Source organism: Lutra lutra, chromosome 5 (genome assembly GCF_902655055.1).
Source record: "Lutra lutra chromosome 5, mLutLut1.2, whole genome shotgun sequence".
Taxonomy (NCBI): Eukaryota; Metazoa; Chordata; class Mammalia; order Carnivora; family Mustelidae; genus Lutra; species Lutra lutra.
In genome coordinates this window covers 77,224,328-77,246,841 of record NC_062282.1, presented here as the reverse complement: position 1 = coordinate 77,246,841, position 22,514 = coordinate 77,224,328, and the positions used below count along the sequence as shown (strand labels likewise).

The window sequence follows — 22,514 nt, the reverse complement described above, 5'->3', positions numbered from 1 at the left end:
CACTTGTTCCTGGAGGGGGTGGGGGTCCAGCAAGTGAGAAATTGGGCTTTTCTTGATAAATACTTGGGCCCACGAGATGGGGACTCTCCGGAGGCAGCTGCTGCAATTGTCTTGGGCGGAATTCTCTAAGGGAAGTGGGCAGCGGTGCGCAGGTGGGCTCGGGTAGAGCACCCTCTTGCACGCGGTCGCCGGGGCACCTGACCTCGCTCATCCCCACCCCCGCGGCCCTCTGCCTAGAGTAGAAGCGGCGTTGTGGTGCGTCCGAGCGCTTCGGAGTTGGAGGGCGGCGCCCAGGACCCTGGTGGGAGAGTGTCGGCGCTGCGCGGGAGGAAGGGCGGGAGGCGGTTGGAGGAGCCCCGATCGCAGAACCTCTGGGCGAGGAGCGAGGAGAGCGCGGCGCCCGGCGCTGGCACAGCGTCTCGGACGCGGACGGCTGGCGTGAGGACCGAGCCATGGCGCGTCCTCCAAACCCGCGAACACTGCCGCCCGCGTTCCTGCTCCTGCTGCTGGTATCTCTGCGACTCCGAGCCGGTGAGTGTCGTCTGTGCGTCCACCGGCCGGTTCCGGCCGCGGCCTTAGGGGGAGGAGAGGGGAGCATAGGCGGGGCGCTGGTCACAGGTGTCCCATCTGTCGGAGGAAGGACGCCCAGGGTGCTAGGAAGGGGGTGCCTTGAATGCATAATACAGTTTTTGAACTATTATAGATTGAATGCCAGCCATGGCCGGACACCCAAGCATCTCCCGTTTCCCCATCCCCCCACCACCCAGTCCCGCCTCGTCCCTCTTTTGAGGTGCCTCTGCACAGACATAGAACAGTTGCAGCCAGGCCACTTCCACGACAGCATCTCTAGAAGGCGGGAAGAATCAGAAGCAGGACTGCCATTTGCTTCTCACTGGCTTCAAGTCTTCCACTCCCTGTAAGGACTGGGGAAGTGGACTCTAGGTACAGATGAAAAAAGAGAAGTTTTTGTTTGAACTGACTTCTCACAAATAAGGGTTGTAAACTGCTGCTAGAACTTGCTAACATTATTTGAGAATATTTCTTGTCACCAACCTACTTCCACCCCCCACTCTTTCAGGACATATTTTTATTGTTTTAATTGGAGCAGAAGACTTGCTACAGGGGAAGATGGCTCAGCACAGTGCCTTGCCCTATTATAGATACACAATAGGTATTTTGTGGAATATATAGTTCAAGGTCTGGTTTTAGGACCATGCCATTCCCCAGACAGTGGTAGCCTGGGATCCATGATCCCAGGGAACATGCCCATGAACTTTGGGAGTGGGATGCATGCATGGAATCTTATTGTGGGACTCTTGCATAGAGCCCGAGTGGGGGAAATCCTGAGGCAGGGATCACACATGGGCCCATCAGCTAGGGCCATAAAGTAGTACTGGAGGAATACAATCTTGACTGCAAGACACGTATGGAAGAAGAGAGGGAAAGAGCTGGTTTGTCCAGATTGACTCCATCAGTAAATCAGGGCAGCAAGATATCACCAGTCTGATTTGACTTCCCAGAAAATCTCCCTAACCCTAACGTTATAGCTGCACATCAAGATCAGGGTAAACATTAAACACCTTCCTAATTAATCAGTTAAATGTAGCAAGTTCCCCCTTGTTATGATGAAATTTAACATTGCCCCTATGTTAATTTTTTGTTGAGCTGTGATTGCTCCTAAGTCCACCTTGTTCAGACTCAGTGAACCATCAGCTATGAAATATGAGAGATTTACTTCTGACAATTGTTGTGACTCAATATTTAGTCCAGTTTTATTTTTTTTAAAGATTTTATTAGTTTATTTGACAGAGATCACAGGTAGGCAGAGAGGCAGGCAGAGAGAGAGAGGGAAGCAGGCTCCCTGCTGAGCAGAGAGCCCAATGTGGGGCTCGATCCTAGGACCCTGGGATCATGACCTGAGCCGAAGGCAGAGGCTTTAACCCACTGAGCCACCCAGGCGCCCCTTTAGTCCAGTTTTAGCAATGAGACTTAGACTTGTTACATCTCTTTCATTAGGCACTTACTGGATACCTACCAGAAGTAACCTCTTAAACATTTAGTATTTCTCAAACTGCTTAAATCCCTGTTTTCCTTTCGGTAAAGATAAATATCTTATGCCTTCCCTAAATTTTTTTTTTGAAATTTAAAAGCTTTTTTCATCTTCCACATACATAATGATCAAATATACTTTTTTTTTGAACCACGCATTACCTTTGTAAATTCTGATATACCCCTTAAAGGGGCCTAATGCGTCTCTTCCCTCCTTTGAGAAACAATGGTTTAATCCAAACTCCTTACCTTACATTTGGGCAACTAAAGTTCAGAAAGTGAAGGCATGGGGTGCCTGGGTGGCTCAGTGGGTTAAAGCCTCTGCCTGGGCTCAGGTCGTGATCCCGGGGTCCTGGGATCGAGCCCCACATCGGGCTCTCTGCTCGGCAGGGAGCCTGCTTCCTCCTCTCTCTCTCTCTCTCTGCCTGCCTCTCTGCCTGCTTGTGATCTCTGTCTGTCAAATAAATGAACAAAATCTTAAAAAAAAGAAAGTGAAGGCAGAACTGGGACTAAGGTGAATGAGTGAAGGGGGGTGTGCCAAGAAACAGTAGTCAAGATAAAAAATATTTTAATGCAGTATTTTTTATTTTATTTATTTATTTTTTGTTTTGTTTTGTTTTTTAAAGATTTTATTTATTTATTTGGCAGAGAGAAATCACAAGTAGGCAGAGAGAGAGAGGAGGAAGCAGGCTCCCCGCTGAGCAGAAAGCCCAATGTGGGGCTCGAACCCAGGACCTGGGATCATGACCTGAGCCGAAGGCAGCGGCTTAACCCACTGAGCCACCCAGGCGCCCCTATTTATTTATTTTTTAAAGATTTTATTCATTTGACAGACAGAGATCACAAGTAGGCAGAGAGGCAGGCAGAGAGAGAGGGGGAAGCAGGCTCCCCGCTGAACAGAGAGCCCGATGCAGGGCTCAATCCCAGGACCCTGAGATCATGACCTGAGCTGAAGGCAGAGGCTTTAACCCACTGAGCCACCCAGGCGCCAGTAATGCAGTATTTTTTTTTTTTAAAGATTTTACTTATTTATTTGACAGACAGAGATCACAGGTAGGCAGAGAGGCAGGCAGAGAAAGAGGAAGGGAAGCAGGCTCCCTGCCAAGCAGAGAGTCCGATGCGGGGGCTCAATCCCAGGACCCTGGGATCATGACCTGAGTTGAAGGCAGAGGCTTTAACCCACTGAGCCCCCCAGGTGCCCCAATGCAGTATTTTTTTAAGTATATTTCAGGTTGTTGTTTTTTTTTTTTTTTTTAAGTAATCTCTGGGTCCAACATGGGGCTCCACCAGCTGAGCCAGCCAGGTGCCCTTCAGTGTAGTATTTTTAAGAAATCAAAATTTAAAAAATTTTAAACAACTGCCTTCAGCTCGGGTCATGATCCTGGAGTCCCAGGATCAAGTCCTGGATCAGGCTCCCTGCTCGGTGGGGAGCCTGCTTCTCCCCTCTCATGCGCTTTCTCTCTCATTCTCGCTCTCTCTCTCAAATAAATAAATAAAATCTTTTAAAAATTTTTAAAAAATCAGGGGCGCCTGGGTGGCTCAGTGATTAAAGCCTCTGCCTTCGGCTCAGGTCATGATCCCAGGGTCCTGGGATCGAGCCTCACATCGGGCTCTCTGCTCAGCAGGGAGCCTGCCTCCTCCTCCTCCTCTCTCTCTCTGCCTGCCTCTCTGCCTACTTGTGATCTGTCTGTCAAATAAATAAAAATCTTTAAAAAAAAAATTTTTTTTTTAAATCAAAATCAGTGCTCTCTTCAGCAGCACTTACACTAAAAATAAAAATCAATGCTCCCCTCAAAATCCATGGTGAGCGAAATATAAAAAATTTAAATAAAGAATGATAATGCCGGGCGCCTGGGTGGCTCAGTGGGTTAAGCCGCTGCCTTCAGCTCAGGTCATGATCTCAGGGTCCTGGGATCGAGTCCCGCATCGGGCTATCTGCTCAGCAGGGAGCCTGCTTCCCTCTCTCTCTCTCTCTCTCTCTGCCTGCCTCTCTGTCTACTTGTGATCTCTCTCTGTCAAATAAACAAATAAAATCTTAAAAAAAAAAAAGAGTGATAATGCCATGCTGAAGCTTATTAGATCCTGAAGCAAAAGGTGTGATCAATACTACTGATACTGCTTTTGTTTGTGCATTGGGTATGACCAGTTCTTAGGATGTGTCCTATTTTCCAGTGAACTTGGTAAAACTCAGATTCCTAGGCATTATCACCAGAGACTCTGATTCAGTAGTTCTGGGATGAGGTCAGAAATCTGCATTTTTTAAAAAGATTTTATTTCTTTTCTTATTTAGAGAGAGAGAGACAGTGAGAGAGAGCATGAGAGGAGAGAAAGTCAGAGGGAGAAGCAGACTCCCTGTGGAGCTGGGAGCTTGATGAGGGACTGGTGCCTGACACAGAACTTGATCCCGCTCTGGGATCATGACCTGAGCTGAAGGCAGTTGCTTAACCAACTGAGCCAACCAAGCACCCCAGAAATCTGCATTTTAATAAGTAATCTACTTGATTATTTGATTGTAAAAGAAGGTTGAACTAACTAAACTCAGGCTCCTCCTAATTTTGGTACTTTGCTATGTTTTTTTTTCTTTAGTATTTTATTCATTCATTTGGGTGGGGACACAAGCAATGCGGAGGGGCAGGGGGAGAGGAGAGGGAGAAGCAGGCTCCTCCGACCCAGCAGGGAGCCCGATATGGGGCTCGATCCCAGGACCCATAAGCTAAAGGCAAATGCTTAACCGACTGAGCCACCCAGGCGCCCTGGCACTTTGATTCTAACTAGAGGGAAGGGGTTCAGAGAAGTTACAGAAGTGGCTCACAGAATTACTCTGTTATTTGGTTATCTCTTAAATAGTAGGAACTCATAAAAAAACAAGCACTGTACTAGGCACTCGCAACAGAGTAGTGATAAGATACATGTGGAAGTGGAGACAGAAATAATCAATAAAAACTCAAATTAAAAAGATCAAGTGATGGGGCGCCTGGGTGGCTCAGTGGGTTAAAGCCTCTGCCTTCGGCTCAGGTCATGATCCCAGGGTCCTGGGATGGAGCCCCGAATCAGGCCCTCTGCTCAGCAGGGAGCCTGCTTCCTCCTATCTCTCTGCCTGCCTCTCTGCCTGCTTGTGATCTCTGTCTGTCAAATAAATAAATAAAATCTTAAAAAAAAAAAATCAAGTGATGAAAGTGCTATGCAGAGTTTTGGAGTAATGACGTAGTAGAGTAGCTTGGAGGTTATTTTACATTGGTTTGTTAGAGATGGTCTTTCTGTGGTGACATTTAGGCTGAAAAGTGAATTACCAGAAAGGGCCAGCCACATGAAGATTGGGAGAAGAGCATTCCAAGCAGAAAGAAAGGCTATGGAAAAAACACTAAGGTTGACACAAGCTTGTCTGGTTCAGTGGCAACAGAAAGAAGGCTGGTGTGGGTGGAAGGAAGTGGGAGAGGAAGAGAGGGCTAGGAGGTAAGTGCGTGGGAACTGCTGGAAGAATTTAAGCAGAGAAATGAAATGATCTCATTTGTAGTATTTAAGAGATTATCCCATATAATGCCAATTGCCATTAGAATTATGTTATATTCACACAATGAAATGATATACAGTAAGAAAAATAAAAATAAGGTAGTTACAACCATACTTAATAGTGTGTGTGAGGACACCTGTGTGGCTCAATCAGTTAAGCATCTGCCTTCAGGTCATGATCCCAGGGTCCTAGGATTGAGTCCCACATCAGGGCTCCTTGCACAGTGGGGAGCCTGCTTCTCCCTTTGCTGCCACTCCCCCTGCTTGTGTGTGTGCACTGTCTCTCTCTCCCCCTCAAGTAAATAAATAAATAAAATCTTAAAAAAAAAAAGTGTGGGTGAACTAAGCTTAATATTGAGCAAAAGAAACCAAGACACCAAAAGCACATATTATATGATGGAAAAAACAGACAAAACTAATCTCTAATGTTAGAAATCAAGACATTGAATTGGTTTCCTTCAGAGGGGTTGGTGACTGGCAGAGGGCATCTCGGGTACTGGTAACGTTCTGGTTCTTTATCTGAGGTTTGGTTCCACAGTATATTCAATTTGAAATTCATTAAACTGAACATTTTGATTAGTGCATGTTTCTGTATGTTGTACTTCAATGAAAAATAATTACCAAACATGATATATAAATGACAAAATGCACAAAATATGCTCAACATCATAAGTCTTTAGGGAAATCCAAATGAAAACCACAGTAATATGCCACCTCATACCTGTAAAGATGGCTGGTTAAAAGAAAACACAAAACAGAAAATAACAAGAGTTGGCAAGTTTGTGGAGAAATTGGAACGTTTGTACAATGCTAATAGGAATGACAAATAGTGCAGCCACTGTGGAAAACAATTGGGTGGTTCCTCAAAAAGTTAAACAGAATTACCATATGACCCAGCAATTCCACTGGTAAGTATATACCTAGAAGAATTTTATACAGGAATTTGAGCAAATACTTTTACATGAATGTTCAGAGAAGCCCTGTTCACAATAACCAAAGCCTGGAAACAACCCAAATGTCCATCAACTGGTGTATAGATAAACAAAACATGGGCTATCCATACAGTGAAATATTACTTCATCTATAAAAAATGAAGTTCTGGTATATACTACCATGTGGATGAACCACAAAAAGCAGTATGTTAGGTAAAAGAAGCCAGATATAAAAGATGACCTATTTTATGATTCCATTTGTATGAAATATCTAGAAATGGGTAAATCTGTAGAGACAGAAGTTAGGATTGGTGGTTGCCAGAGACTAAGGGGAGGGAAATGTAGAGTGACTATTTCATGGGTATGGGTTTCCTTTTGGGATAACAAGAATATATTGGAGTTGGATAGATGTGATGGTTGTACAACATTGTGAATGTACTGAATGTCACTTAGTTATGCCCTTTAATCTCATTAATTTTATGTTGCATGAATTTCACTGAAAGTGGTTTCCAACCTAAAAAATTGTCATTCAAAAAGGTGGCTGCAAACAACAAAATGGTAGTTACATGAGGTGAAGGATGTATTAACCAATCTTATTGGTTTGATCACTTCACAATATGTACATGAATCAAATCATCACATTGCACACCTAAAGCTTACACAATATCAATCACATCTCGATAAAGCTGCAAAACAAAACAAAAAATAGCTGAATGGAATGGGAGAATAAATTTGGAAGATGGACAGGGAGACCAATAAAGAGTCTTGGAAGGTGGCGCCTGGGTGGCTCAGTGGGTTAAGCCTCTGCCTTAGGCTCAGGTCATGATCTCAGGGTCCTGGGATCGAGCCCCGAATTAGGCTCTCTGCTCAGCGGGGAGCCTGCTTCCCCCTCTCTCTCTGCCTCTCTGCCTACTTGTGGTCTCTGTCTGTTAAATAAATAAATAAAATTTAAAAAAAAAAGTCTTGGAAGTAGTTCGGACAGGAATTGATGGTAGTTTGAGCTAAGGAGGTGGTGATAGATGTGGAGAGAAGTGGACAGTTTCCTGATATTTTGTGGAGTTGGTAGGACTTGTTTGATTGAACAGGAAAGAGAAGAATTAAAAATGACTCCTAGAAGTTTAACCTTGCAAAACTGATGACATAATGGCATTCTGGTACCCTTTGATAGGGACGCTAAGTCCTAGGTTGTAGGGTCTTCCATGAGGGCTGAACTATAACCAGCCTTAGTATTCTTGAGTGACAGAATCAATAAAAGCTCCCCAACTCCAACACTAACCCATTCCCCCTGGAAGATATTTTTAAGTGACTTTTAATGGAAGCTTCAGAGTTGTTAACGTCACTCCCAAGCACATTTGTCAACTCTGGTTATGATACTAACCCTGCCCATGCATTGCTCTGCCAGGGTCCTCTTCCCTGTGCCTGGCAGGGTCACCAGGCTCAGCTTCAAATAGTAATCCCCCTCCTTCTCCCAGGAGCCTTTCTTCATACCACTTCTTCTTGGATCTGATCTGTTCTGTCCAAATTGTGATAGCTACAGATTCTTGACTTCTGCTAGACTTTTCTCCCTATTTCTTCCTAAAGGCTTTTGTGTCACCCTAAGACTTTCCTGCCCAAGAGTTTTTGTGTGTGTGTGTTTTAAGATTTTATTCATTTATTTGTCTGAGAGAAAGAAAGAGAGTGAGAGCACAAGCAGGGAGAGTGGCAGGCAGAGGGAGAAGCAGGCTCCTTGCCCAGCAGGGAGCCCAATGTGGGACTTGATCTGAGGACCCTGGGATCATGATCTGAGTCTAAGGCAGATATTCAACCAACAGAGCCACCCAGGCGTCCCCTGCCCAAGGTTTTGTCTTGAATCCTCCCTACCCTACCTTTCAACTTGTTAATCCCGGTCAGCTACTCTGACCTCATGTGCATCTCACCTGGTCTCTCTTCCTCCACAACAGACCCCCTTCCTACTGAGGGCCGGCTGATGAACAACTGTATCCAGGCCAGGAGGAAGTGCCAGGTTGATCCTATTTGCAGTGCTGCCTACCACCACCTGAATTCCTGCACCTCTAGTGTAAGCACCCCATCACCCGCACAGGAGCTTTTGGTCCCTGAGGGGTGCAGGGAGGCAGCACAGCACCTGAGGAATAGCTCTCTGATGAGCTGCACATGCCACCGCCGCATGAAGAACCAAGTTGCCTGCCTGGACATCTACTGGACCGTTCACCTTGCCCGCAGCCTTGGTGAGGTCCCCATCATAGAATGAACTAAATTAAGGAAGATGGCTCTCATGGGTTGTCATTTAATCCTGCAGAATATAGGCAGGATGGGTAGACTCTGACTAGGATGGTAATGAAGCTCTGCATTTAACATCAGTAAGAAGTAGAGGGAGGACTTGGCAGTATCCTTCTGGGTACCTACAATACTGCCCTCTCTTCTCCCTTCTTCCCTCTTTCTTACCTGGTCACATGTAGCTGCCTCTTGGCAGAACTCTGAACCAGGCTGAGGCCCAACCTGGGCAATTCATGGAGCAGAAGGGTGTGGACAGGACATGGAGGAAAATGGTCTTAACCCATTCAGAGATTCCAAATAAAACATAATCCATAAGTTCTGAGAGGGTGGGGGTGGGCAGTGTCCTGCTCCTGCCTTTAACAGAAAGGATACTCATTAACCAGACAGAAGGCAGTAAGAGAGAAGACACTGGAATAGCCAGAGAGAGGATCTTCCTCTGACTCTTTCCAGAGACAGCTTTTTGTATTAGTCCACTTTTACTGGACTACACCGCAATAACAGAACAGTGACTTGTAAAACAAAGGTTTAGTTCTCGCTCATATTCTGTGTTGGCTGTGTCATCTGTCCTCTTCATTTTCAAATCCAGGTTGAAGGTACAGCCTCCATCCAGGAAGTTCTTTTCTTACGGCAGAGGGAAATAAGTAATGACAGAATCGCTTGATGTCTTTAAAAGCTTCTACTTAGACATTACATGAAATACTTATGCTCACATTCCATGAACAAAGCAGATCCCATAGCCAAGCCTGACCTCCCTGGTGAGGGGGAAGTATACTCCCACAAGAGACCCTGAAAATCATCTGGCAATAAGTGAGGATGTATAATCTTACAGGGAGGGCAAAGTAATATACAAAGTACTATACAATCTACCATAGTTCACTATTTGGTTAAAATACTCATTTCTCTCTCTTCCACAAGCAAAATGTATTAACCTCCTTCCTTCTTTTCTTTTCTTTCTTTCAGATTTATCCTTAAGTAATCTCTACACCAAACATGGGGCTTGAACTCACGACCCCAGATCAAGAGAGTTGCGTGCTCTTCCAACTGAGCCAGTCAGATGCATATCAACCCACTTTCTAAGGAAGATACCCTTAGGGTTCTAGTCAAATAGTATATCAGGCTCCCAGTCTAGGATCTTGGGAAAATTTCTCTGTCAGGTCTGGATATGACTCCTCTTCATCTAGCTACCTATGGACAAAGAGGACAGGTCATCTGCCTCCAGTATGTACTTAGAATATAACAGTGGAGCAGGGATGGGAGAACCACAGCAAACACTCTCAGGAAGTAGAGGAATGGGACGCACACAGCAGCCGTTGCTTCATAGTGGTTCTGATGTCCCACCACATAACCATTGTAAGGGCCATCTTCTCTTGGTAGTGGGCACTACTCTTTAATAAGAATCTGCTTTTGTTCCTTAGAAGAATTGCTTTATCTATTGTTCTCCAGGGCTCTTGGCCCAGCCCCCCTACCCCTGGCAGGTCCTTCCTTTCCCATTATTTTCTTTGGCCATGTCTGAGAAGGATTGTGGAGACTCCCAACTCCTTGAGGAGTGAACATCATTTTACTCTTGCTTGCTTGCTACCTAAGGAATGCTGGGACTTTTAAGGCTCCAGTAGAATCTATTTGAATCCAGGCTGGTGGGTTTTAGCAATACAGCTCTCTCAAAACTTAATTGCTTTCTATATCTTTAGTTTCTGTCACCTCATGTGCTAGTAGCCTTTCCAATAATTCTTTTCAAGATGTGTCTCTTTCTAGACCACATTAGAAGCATTTTTGTTCTTACCAGGCTTCTGTGGGAGAGCCACTACCCTAGTCTTTTTTCTCCAAACATATCTGTCTAACTGGCAGGATTTATTGATACCATCTTAATCATTGAGAGATCTCCACAAAGAGCATGATAGCCGTATCATTGAATTAGTCTTTGCCCTAAGGCTGAGTTGTAATCAACCTTATTACTCAAAGCATCTCTCAGTTTTATCTTTTACTATTTGAATAAAAAGTATGCAAAAGCAGTTGCATCTCTTAATCCTACAAATCCTCAAATTTCTGGATTGTTTTTCTTTTTGCTCCCTATTTGCAAACTGGTCACTTCTCTGATCTTTTATCTTTCTTGTAGTACCTTGCAAAATGCAGGCAATAGCAATCAAGACATACTAGAAACTTCTGCTTCTCAGCTTCTTTTCCTTAAAGCACAATCTCATTCAGTACATCTTTCTTCCAGGTTATTGCAGGCAACAATTCTACCAAATGCGTTGCCCCTGCCTATTTCATACCCCTGGAACAGCTTATTCACCATCCACTCACTGCCCGGTCCCAACACCCAAACCACACATTTTAGGTTTTTTGTTGGTACTGCCGTACTCACTTCTAGATACCAGTTACTTTTTTTTTTTTTTAAGATTTTATTTATTTATTTGACAGAGATCACAAGTAAGCAGAGAGGCAGGCAGAGGTGGGGGGTGGGGAAGCAGGCTCCCTGCTAGGCGGAGCAGAGAGCTGATGTGGGGCTTGATCCTAAGATCCTGAGATCATGACCTGAGCTGAAGGCAGAGGCTTAACCCACTGAGTCACCCAGGCGCCCCACCAGTTATGTTTTTAATAAGAATTTATTAGTTTATGCTGCAATAAAAACCAACCAACCCCCACATATATGGCCTTCCACAACAAAATTTTCATTTTTGCTCATGTTATATATCTGCTGTGGGGTTCCTTGAGTTAGCTTTGTTTTTTCTCTACCTGTCTTCTTCTTTCTAGGACCCAGACTGGTAGAGGGAAAAAAACAAGCAGCAGGACAATGTGATGGTTCTTAAAATGCCAACTCAGATGTGATTTATGTCACTTTAGTTCACAATCCACAGACTAAAGCAAGTCACATGGGTAACCCTTACAGTAGGGTGTGTAGGTATACTCTTATAGAGAGCCTGAAAGTCACATGGCAAGGGGGTGGGAAGGCCATGGTGTACAGTCCTCTCACTGGGTGGGTAGCCAGCATATAACTGGAAACAGTAATAAATTTACCATATATTTTTTAAAGATTTTATTTATTTATTTGACAGACAGAGATCACAAGTAGACAGAGAGGCAGGCAGAGAGAGAGAGGAGAAAGCAGGCTCCCGCTGAGCAGAGAGCCCAATGCAGGGCTTGATCCCAGGACTCTGAGATTATGACCTGAGCCAAAGGCAGAGGCTTTAACCCACTGAGCCACCCAGGCACCCCCAATTTACCATACTTTTTGTTCCTTGTCTTCCACTCGTGCTAACTGGTTCTCTTTCAGAACTTCCCCAGAGGGTGGCTCAGTGGGTTAAGTCTCTGCCTTTGGCTCAGGTCATGATCTCAGGATCTTAGGATCAAGCCCCACATCAGCTCTCTGCTCAGCATGGAGCCTGCTTCCCTACCCCCCTGCCTACTTGTGATCTCTCTCTTTCTGTCAAATAAATAAATAAAATCTTAAAAAAAAAAAAAAAAAGAACTTCCCCAGAGACTTCTCCCTGGATCCTTTTGCCTTCCTGAATTTTCCCTTGGGAGCTCTCAGGTCTTCCCAAATATCCAGACCATCCTTTCCAATTTGCTTGACATCATCCATATTTCTTCCCTCCTAAAGATGCGTTCTCAAAGGCAATTTGGGTGACCCCTTGCACCCTCTCACCTCTGTCTTCCAACAAGATTAATTAGCCAACATTTACTGAGTACCTACCACGTGTATGAGTTATGCAGTGACTTTATAAGACCTATTATGTCCCCTTAAGGAGCCCACAGCACCCTGAGGGTGACTGGGAAAGGTATGTTTCCTTTGAGATCATTGTCTCTTCCAGAATTCTCTGTTTTTCTCATTCAGGTTCAATTTGGGATCCGGCCTCACTTGCACTTCCTCGGTGTGCGATGCATCTCCATAGGTACATGGTCAGGCCTAGAACAGAGTCTACTATAGCTCCTTCCTCAACAGTAAGAGAAAACAAGACAGAATCCCCTTGCCTGCTTATGTACGCATAGGCCATATGTGTAGTGGTTAGGAGTGGAAACTCTGGTATCAGTCCAGGTTTCAAGTCCCAGCTCCACTTTTTAGCCTCCGTGAGCCTGAGCCAGTGACTTAACCTCTCTCAGCCTCTTTCTTCTTTTCTACCCAAAGGCAGCTAGGAGGACTGAGATTGAATTTTTTTCTTCTTTTTCACTGATGCCGTGGTGCCCAGTGCACAGTGTATTCAACAAATAGTAGCTTTATTATTATCATTAAACCCAGTGAATTCACTGAGCCCAGCCTCTACCTTTATGGTCTTGCTTTTTTTCTCACCTCTAAACAGCTTGCAACTAGTTAGGTAGAGACTGTGCTTTTCCTTTTTTCCACAGGGCTTTGAGGGCTGACCCAGCAGGCCCAGTCCCTCCTGCTTCCACCCCCCAGCCCAGTCCTCAGGATTCTTGTCACCTTGTCTCTAGGTGACTTTGAACTGGATGTTTCCCCCTATGAAGACGCAGTGACCAGAAAACCCTGGAAAATGAATCTCAGCAAACTGAACATGCTCAAACCAGGTGTGGACAGCAAGCTGGGGCTGGGGCATGAGGGGTGGGCCTGGACCCTAGAGGAAGGGTTGCTGGTGGGGAACACAAACCAGAGGGTGAGTTGGGGGAGAGTTCTAGTCTGCCAGATAACTAAAGAAGCATTTTGTCAGGATGGGGGCATGCTGTGATCTTATGAGTCAACAAAGAGCAATAGGTATTAGGTATGCATTTGAAGGGAGGCCATTAGGGCTCCCGGGTTCCAAAAGATGGGTCTCTACAAAGGGTTTGATGGAGTGGCAGCAGGCCCAGAAAAAATATGCTGAAGTGAAGTATTTACCCTTATTCTAGGCAGCCAGGAAAGTAGCTTTTTGTCCCTGAAGACTAGGAAATTGCTTGTTTTCAAACCATTCTAATGGGATGGGTGAGGTGTTGGGCAGGGAAAATGGTGAGAGAGAATGTGACTCCTCAGGGGTGACTCTGGGTGGGAGCCGTCTGTCTAGCAAGGACTAAAATGCATGTTTTTCAGGAAAGTGGGGCTGTTGTGTTAATTGGAAAGGAGGAGCACACACGCATGCACTTGCTTTTTGAGAAGGATGTGAGCTTTGTTGTACATTCAGTCCTATATATCAGAAATAGAATTTTCAGAGAAAAGCATAGAGATTTATACATAAACTCTTAGTTACAAGGAATCTGGGAATAACCTGTTCCAGTCACCCCATTGTTCTGACTGCTAGAATTGCTGTTATAGTAATAGGACCATAATTTCCCAAGACTCAGAATTATGGGGAGCTTTTATGCATGTATCAATCATTAAAGACAGACAGGTGTTATTAAAACTGGGCAAAATAGATGCAAAACAAAACAAAAATTCTAAATAGAATTTGGTTGCATCTGTTTCTGTGGTTCAGAAAGTGCTTTATAATGTTATGGGATCTCTAGATAATGGTTTCCACCATGAGATGTCTTCACTCACTGCATGGGACTGAGGAAGGAGTTTCAGGTGAGCTTTCTGGATGCTTCAATTCTAGATAAGTAAGTGTAATAGATAGATAGTTTCTATTCCTTTTATTTATTTATTAATTATTATTATTATTATTGTTATTACTATTATACCTAGGCAAGCTGAGGAATAAGACGGGGAAAGCTCACAAATACCAGATATAGTTTATGGGTAGGGGGAAAGCCATGGATTAGTAGTGGTCGTATTCGGGATAGTCCTCGCTTTCCTCCTATCCCCAGCACTGTCCTTGTTAAATCGGAGGGTTGCAGGGGTTCCTAGCAAAACTGGGCTGCACGTTTGCACGGACGACTGGTGACTTGGTGCCCTTCTCCCCCCAGACTCAGACCTCTGCCTCAAATTCGCCATGCTGTGCACTCTTAATGACAAGTGTGACCGGCTGCGCAAGGCCTATGGGGAGGCGTGCTCGGGGTCCCACTGCCAACGCCCCACCTGCCTCCGGCAGCTCCGCGCCTTCTTTGAGAAGGCGTCGGAGCCCCACTCTCAGGGCCTGCTGCTGTGCCCGTGCGCACCGGCCGACCAGGGCTGCGGGCAACGCAGGCGCAACACCATCGCTCCCAGCTGCGCGCTGCCGTCCGGGGCCCCCAACTGCTTGGAGCTGCGGCGCGTCTGCATCTCTGACCCGCTGTGCAGGTGCTGGTGCCAGGTGTGGGTGGGCAGGGTAGGCGAGGGTACCGTGCACACCGCTCCTGGCCGGCTGGCTACCTTTCTGGGCGGGGTTGGGTTTGCTGCCCAGAGACCGTGGAAAGACTTCACCCTGTAGTTCCCTTCAGTATTTCCTGAAACCCTTTTCTCAAAAACAAAAAACAAAAAAGCAAAAATAAAAAACAAAAACAAAAAACACCAAAAAAACCTTTGTGTAAAAAGTTCGGAAAGTATAAAAAATATAAAAGCACCCTCAAAATCCATCACCTGAAGATGATCTACATCCTTTGGGGAGGGTTTCCTTCCAGTCTTTTTTGTATACAGATAAACAAAACGATATTTTAGAAATATATTTGTACCTCTTTTTTTTTTTTTTTTTTTTAATTTATGTGTATATCTCATGGGCATTTTTCTGTGGAAGCAGTATGGGATAGTGGTGCCCGCAGGCTCCGGAGTCAGATCTGAATTTAAAACCTGGGGCTGTGTGACTTTGAGCCCATCACTTGAACCTAAAACTCCATCACTTAACCTAGCGTTCCTCTTAGTCCTCTGTAAAAAGTGGGATAATAATACAGATCTCACGGGATTCTGGTGAGAGTTAAATTGCATAATTTATGCAGGGTAAGTGCTCAATAAATGGTGGTGCTTATTTTGTCTTTTACTATCCTTGGACAACTTGATTTTTAAATGCCTGCATTGTATTCCATTTTATGGATGCCCCATACTTTGTTTAATCGTTCCTCTATTGCTGGATATTTAGGTTGATTTCTTTATTGCTATAAATAATGCTACAATAAATATCACCCTTGTTCATTTTTGTGCACAAATCTAATTATTATTTAGGACGTGTTGCTACAAATGCCAGTACCAAATCAGAGTACATGACGATTTGTAAGATGTTTGATACATATTCTCCAGAAATTCTGATCTGGCTTTCCTCTGCCTCTTCAGGATAAAACACTCATCATACTGAAGTTATCATCCATTTAAGTAGCATTTGCTGACAATGAGAGTCACCCCAACCTTGTTTTGCAGCCTGGTTCTAACCTTATTTCTCTGTAACCTTGAGCCTAATGTCTCTGAGCCCCACTTCCTTCTCTAAAATATTACACAAAAGCTCTCAATCATCGTTACACCATCACTTACTGAGGACTTACTAGGGGCTAGGGGCTGTTTGAGGTGCTTACTATGTATTAACTCATGTAAACTGTCAAGAACCCTGTAAGATAGATGGTATTGTTTTTTTCTATCATCTTCACTTGACAAAGAAGCAACCGGAGCAGAGAAAGTTTACACAGCTTGTTGAGGTTCATCCAGGTAGTAAGTCAGGAGTGAAGTCGGCCTAATGTTCGGCTACACTGCCTCTTATGCTAACTATGTAGCAAGTGCTGGGCTAGATGACTAAGAAGCCATCCCTCCCTTCAAGGAATTTGCATTTGGGTGGGAGTGACGTAGAAATAAACCAGGCAAAATGTAAAGAAAATCACAGAAGTATGTACAGAAAAAAACACACTTACAATTCTATCACCTGAAGATAACCAGCTTTACCTATCATAGGATCTATGTGAATAATAACAATATTTGACATTTTTTAAAAAGATTTTATTTATTATTTATTTGACAGACAGAGATCACAAGTAGGCAGCGAGGCAGGCAGAGAGAGGAAGGGAAGCAGGTTCCCTGCTGAGCAGAGAGCCCAATGCAATGCGGGGGTGGGGGGGGCTAGATGCGGGGCTTGATGTGGGGCTCCATCCCAGGACCCTGGGATCATGACCTGAGTGGAAGGCAGAGGCTTTAACCCGCTGAGCCACCCAGGTGCCCCAATATCTGACATTTAATGAACACTTGGTATGTACCAATCACTATGCTAAATGCTGTATATGCAATCTTTTATTTCATCCTCACAAAAACCCATGAGGAAGTACTGTTTTCATTTTTTTTTTTTTTTAAGGATTTTACTTTTTATTTGAGACAGGGAGAGGGAGAGAATGGGGGAGGAGCAAAGGGAGAGGGAAGAGCAGACTGCCTGATGCAGGGCTAGATCCCATGACCCTGAGATCATCACCTGAGCCAAAATTAAGAGTCAGATGCTCAACAAACTAAGCCACCCAGGCACCCCAGTCCTGTTTTCATTTCTATTCACAGTTGAGAAAACTAAGTTTAAAGAAGCTGCCTAGGGGCGCCTGGGTGGCTCAGTGGGTTAAAGCCTCTGCCTTTGGCTCAGGTCATGATCATAGGGTCCTGAGATCGAGCCCCGCATCGGGCTCTCTGTTCAGCAGGGAGCCTGCTTCCTCCTCCCTCTCTGCCTGCTTCTCTGCCTACTTGTGATCTCTGTCTGTCAGATAAATAAATAAAATCTTTAAAAAAAAAAAAAGAAGAAGAAGCTGTCTAAAATCTCATAGCTAGGTATTATGGAGCCCATATTCAAAGTGGTATGCTATGAGGAATGGTGTGATAGTGCATTTAATTGTGACAGGAATAGGCTTCACTGAGGGGGAAGCCCTGGGCCAGGCCCTGAAAACAGGAGGCTTTGGCATGAAGACGGATATGTCTGCTAAAGGGGTTGCCAGGTGGAAGGCTGCAGGCCAGACCTTCAATGAAGACTCTTAAAATTTCCCTTCTTTCAGATCTCGCCTGGTGGATTTTCAAACCCACTGCCATCCTCTGGACATCTTAGGGACCTGTGCAACAGAACATTCCAGATGTCTGCGAGCATACATGGGGCTGATTGGTGAGGCTGGGGGCCACATGAAGGGAGCCCACAGGGTGGGCAGCCGTGGGGGTGAGAATGCTCTGGAGATTGAACCCAGATGGAGCAGTCCCGAGACAGGTGTCAGAGAGTGGGGGTTGAGTCTGGGTCGGCCGAGGCCCTGACAATCCTCTCTTCACCCCACAGGGACTGCCATGACTCCCAACTTTGTCAACAATGTCAACACCAGTGTTGCCTTAAGTTGCACTTGCCGAGGCAGTGGCAACCTGCAGGATGAGTGCGAGCAACTGGAAGAGTCCTTCTCCCACAACCCCTGCCTCAGTGAGTGTGTTCATCTACTTCCAGCCCCCATGGGTCTGTCAGCTGGATCCAGGCAGAGGAAAAGGGTCAACTCTGTGGTCAACCCTGGTTCCATCCATCTCCTGCAGACATCTTCTGCCCCCTCCTCAGCATAGGTTTACATCCCTCCAATCTGGGCCTTCTTCCTTCTCCCATTCCCTGAGTGACCCCCCAAGCTTCCTGTTCTATCTTTCTTGGCCCCAGGGACACTCTCTAGATCAAGGAATAAGCAAGCAGAATGAGGCAATAGCCCACTCCCCCCTGCCCTGCTATATGCCAGGGTCCCTTCCATGGGAGCCTAAGAAATTTCTGTCATTTGCCTGCTTGCATTTTACCTTCTCTCCTCTCCTCAGTGGAGGCCATTGCAGCTAAGATGCGTTTTCACAGCCAACTCTTCTCTCAGGACTGGGAAGACTCCACCTTTCCAGTGATGGAACGCCAGGTAGGGCCTCCTCTATTACACACGTCTTACCTTTACTGGACTACCTGGGGGAAACCCAGAGAAGGGGATAGAGGGTATGACCTCACTGTGGTCATGAATACCATAGACCTCTAATGGATACCTCAGGGGAGGGGGCAAGGCCTTGACTGAGGCCAAGGTGAGGAATGGGGTAGAGCTGACTCCATTCCATTTCTTTTACAGAACAAAAACCCTGCTCTGAGACCACAGCCCTGGGTGTCCTCTCTTTTCTTCTGTACGCTTCCCTTGATTCTGTTCCTGAGCCTCTGGTAACTGGACTTCCTCTGGGCCCCTTTGCTCTCTACCACACCCAGCCTGACCTGCAGCCTGCAAGGGCTAAGGAAAGAGCAGCATCAGGAAGGAGGTGCAGTAAACAACATGGCGACCCTGATTGCACACTCATATCCAGCTGACTCCAGATGGGGTCATAGTAGATGGTGGAGACCATATCTTCTGGTGGAGACCACCTCTACAAAGCTCTCTCCTAATCCCTTCCTTCTGCCCACCAGAATCACCCAGGCTCTAGCCAATCAGTCATTCTCTATTGCATTCTCCAGGTAGGCAGGGCTGGATGTTCTGATGGGAACCTAGAAAGACATTCCCCATGGTGAGGAAGGCTGGGGCAAGACTCCTACCCCTTTGTCAGCAGGAGATGAGAACCTGCTGCCTACCCTTCCCGGGGATCCTGCAGAGCATTTGAGCATTAGGAGCCAGAGCATTTGAGTCTGGCTTTCTTCCTGCTCCTATCCCCAAATACTCCCAGCCACTTGCATCATGATTAAATATTTGACTTAAAGACTTTGCTCTTTTCCTACTTTCTCACATTGTGAATTTATACAGAATTAAGGGTGTTGCGGACACAAGAGTAGAGGCCAAGTGAGACAGCAACCCTGCCACCAGAAGCTGTGTGACTTCCGGCAATTCTCTCAACCTCTCTGTGTACTTGACATGGAGTTGGAAGAACAGACAGCTTAGGGGAAGCTGTTGACTTTGTATCTGTCCCAGATCCAGCCATTTCTAGAATACTGTCTGGGATTTGCCACAGCAGCTAAGAGGGGAGTGTCCTTAGCCTACCAAAGCATTTATGGAGCACGTATTTTGTTTGCTCCAGACCATAATGGGGGCCAGAGGAAAGGAGAGACTGGCCCTTGATCTCATTTGCAATCCTGTTGGGATAAGGAAACAAAGTAGTTGGGAAAATATATTTATAGAGCTGAGGATGTTTGCCTATTAATTCATTCACTCATTTTTTTCCATAAGCATCTCATGAGGGCTGGCTCTCAGGCACTGTGCTGGATGTAGGAGATTCTGAAGTAATAATTCAGATCCTGTTTTCAAGTCTTTTACATACCAGAGCAGGGGTGTAGACAAGACAAGAAGAAGGAGGTAGTATGATGAGTTATTATAATAATAACCCTCACTTATCGAGCCCCTACTACATGTATTAATTCATTTGGTCCTCCAACAACATTTGACTTTGTCAGTCACTAGCTATATGACCTCATGCTCAACCTTTCTAGACCTCATTATCTACATCTGTAACACAAAAAAGCATAAAACCCAGTTCATAAGGAATGAGATAATCCATGTGAAAGTATTGGGACTGACACATAGTAAGAACTGAAAAAAGGTAGCAATTATAGTAAGTGGTTTTTGTAGATTTGGACGATACAGACAATTATAAAGAAGAAAGTAAAATCTTTAAAATCCCACACACAAACTGCCGAATGCTCTCTGCATATCTGTGCACATGACAATCGGTGGGTATGTATAATTTTATGTAAATGGGGTATCCTTGTGTGAGGCACAGATACCTTTCAGCATGCCTAAGTGGAGCTTGAACTGCATCACCCTTTTTATCAGCTGCGGAACACAGACTTGTGTGGATGCGTATTCCTTCACATGTGGTTTATTTAACCAGATGGATATTTGACTGTCTTCCCATTTTTCTCCCAACCAAGTTTTAAGGTGGTGAGGAGGTGACTGGGTGTGGGATGTGTGTAGTTGTTGTCAGAATGGTGGGTGAAATAGGGAAGCCTCTCCTTAAATGTTCTTGTATATCCCCCCCCCATAGCCCACCCTGCCCGCAGGAAATGCTTGGCCAGCATGCATCCCTGCAAACTTCAGTGAGGGCGCTGGGTAGACCTTCCCCTTCTTCCCCTCCCAGGAAGATCTCTGAGCTGGCAAAGCCTCTCCATTTGCTTTGGCTCCATTAGCCTGGGGCTGGGGGTGTGAATGGTACAGTCATTCCTTGCTAAGTGCTTGAATTAGACTAATAGGTCATCTGTGCTTTTCTCTGAAAAAGGTCCAAATTTCTGGTAAACAACCAGACCACTCCCCGAGCCCAGGGCCCAGAGCCAAGACCTGGGGTGGGGGCACAGTGGCTGGACAAAAGCTTTTAATGGTATGCTGGCTGAGTGGAATGGTGAATGCCATTAGATTCGCTCCTGGGTAACAAGGAGGGAAGGGCCAAGGGCTGCAGTGGTAAATAGTGAGTGCTGAATTACAGGCTTCTCCACAGTCTGGGGGTAGAGCAGACTTGTCTTTGAAACGACTATCTTCATACTCACCTATTCATTCATTCATTCATTCATTCATTCATTCAACAAACCTTTAGCAAGCCCTTGCTCTGTACCAGGTTATGAGTATTTTTCAAGACCTTTCTCTGACCATTGATGGGCTATCACTGTGGTGAAGGGGCAGCCCAGGACTCTAGCAGCTGGACCTCAATTGTTTATATCAATTTTAATGGTTTTGGTTGGCAAGTTTTTGGCTTTCTATTTCTAGAAAAGCTTATAAGCATGAGAAATTTATGCTCGTTTTGTTCTCTATGTATATTTAAGTTAGATAATAGTAAAAATACTTAAAACCAATTTAAAAAACCAATTCATGGGGCACCTGGGTGGCTCAGTGGTTAAAAAACCAATTCATGTTCTTTTGAGGACTGGAAATAATACTTGGCACAGCATCTGATAGAGGATGAGTATTCAGTAATGAGTAGGTATTACTGTTACTGCCTCTGGGAGGGCATCTCTGGGTACCAGGTGTTCTGGAGCAGGGAAGTGATGGTGCTGGGTCTCCTTCCAGTTGTGGGTTGAATTCTGGATGGGGCTGCCCCTGGGACATTCACTATTCAAACTCTGAACTCCAAGGGAAGCCAGAGCTCTGGGTCTGTATCTCTGGCCTGAGGGACCTTGGGTAAGAAGACATGGAGTCAAAGAAAGTCAATTTTTTTTTTTAAATTTTATTTATTTATTTGAGAGACAGAATGAGTGAGAAAGAGAGCATGGTGGGGATGTGGGGGCGGAGGTCAGAGGGAGAAGCAGACTCTCCGCTGAGCCCAGAGCCTGATGCAGGACTCAATCCTAGGTTTCCAGGATTATGACCTGACCTAAAAGGCAGCCGCCTAACCAACTGAGCCACCCAGGCACCCCAAAGAAAGTCAATGTCTTAGTCAGGGATCTTTTGGCTAACAGAATCATTGGAATTACCTAGTAAAAGGCATAAGTCATGTACTCGAATCCCAGGAAATTCAGCCAGGCCTTGTACTGAGAATGGTGAGTCAGGAACCAGTCTTGATTGGCCCTCTGTTGAAGGCCTAGACATCTTAAACCATCTGCTTCATTCTCTCTGCAGGCCAGCTTCTTGTGCATGACCTTACAAGTCTAGCGAATTCACCTTAAGTGATCTCCCATCTTAGTTCCAAATTCACAGAAAATCTGATTGTCCATGCACAGGTCCTCAATTGGCCTTTCTGGATCAAGGTACAGTCCCAGGCCTACCAGCTTGGTAAAGGAAACAGAGCCACATACTACTAAAGTAATTACAGGGTCTCAGGTCAATTAGTGGAGGGCATTTCTCAGAGAACACAGTGTGGTTCAGCAGAACCCCCAAAGGCATAGACTTTTGTCAGGGAATTGGGGTGGATCTTAATCACCCAAAGCCCAGCTTTGCTTCTTTTGTGGCTTCCTTCTTGGCCTTGGAGTGTCTTCTATGAGCTTCCTTTTTGGATACCCTGAAGCTTTCCCATCCCTGAAGGGATGGGAATGTAGGAACACAGGCCAGTTGCTGTGGTCGTTTGGGTCT

General features: G+C 45.3%; 1 protein-coding gene across 1 annotated transcript; it reads left to right on the top strand.

Annotated features, from left to right (window-relative positions):
• Positions 1-398: 398 nt before the first annotated feature.
• Positions 399-21,301, top strand: GFRA3 (GDNF family receptor alpha 3). The gene is made up of 8 exons (XM_047731212.1): positions 399-531; positions 8,432-8,716; positions 13,194-13,286; positions 14,595-14,907; positions 17,547-17,650; positions 17,816-17,950; positions 18,322-18,410; positions 18,612-21,301. Exons 1-8 carry the CDS (start codon positions 453-455, stop codon positions 18,699-18,701), a joined length of 1,188 nt encoding a protein of 395 aa, XP_047587168.1. The 5' UTR covers positions 399-452; the 3' UTR covers positions 18,702-21,301.
• Positions 21,302-22,514: the final 1,213 nt, after the last annotated feature.

Excerpts from the sequence above, each read along its gene's own strand:
- GFRA3 (XM_047731212.1), top strand. The coding sequence starts at position 453 with ATGGCGCGTCCTCCAAACCCGCGAACACTGCCGCCCGCGTTCCTGCTC. Across the intron at positions 13,287-14,594 it reads ACTGAACATGCTCAAACCAG|ACTCAGACCTCTGCCTCAAA; the intron begins GTGTGGACAGCA and ends TTCTCCCCCCAG. Across the intron at positions 18,411-18,611 it reads TTCCAGTGATGGAACGCCAG|AACAAAAACCCTGCTCTGAG; the intron begins GTAGGGCCTCCT and ends TTTCTTTTACAG.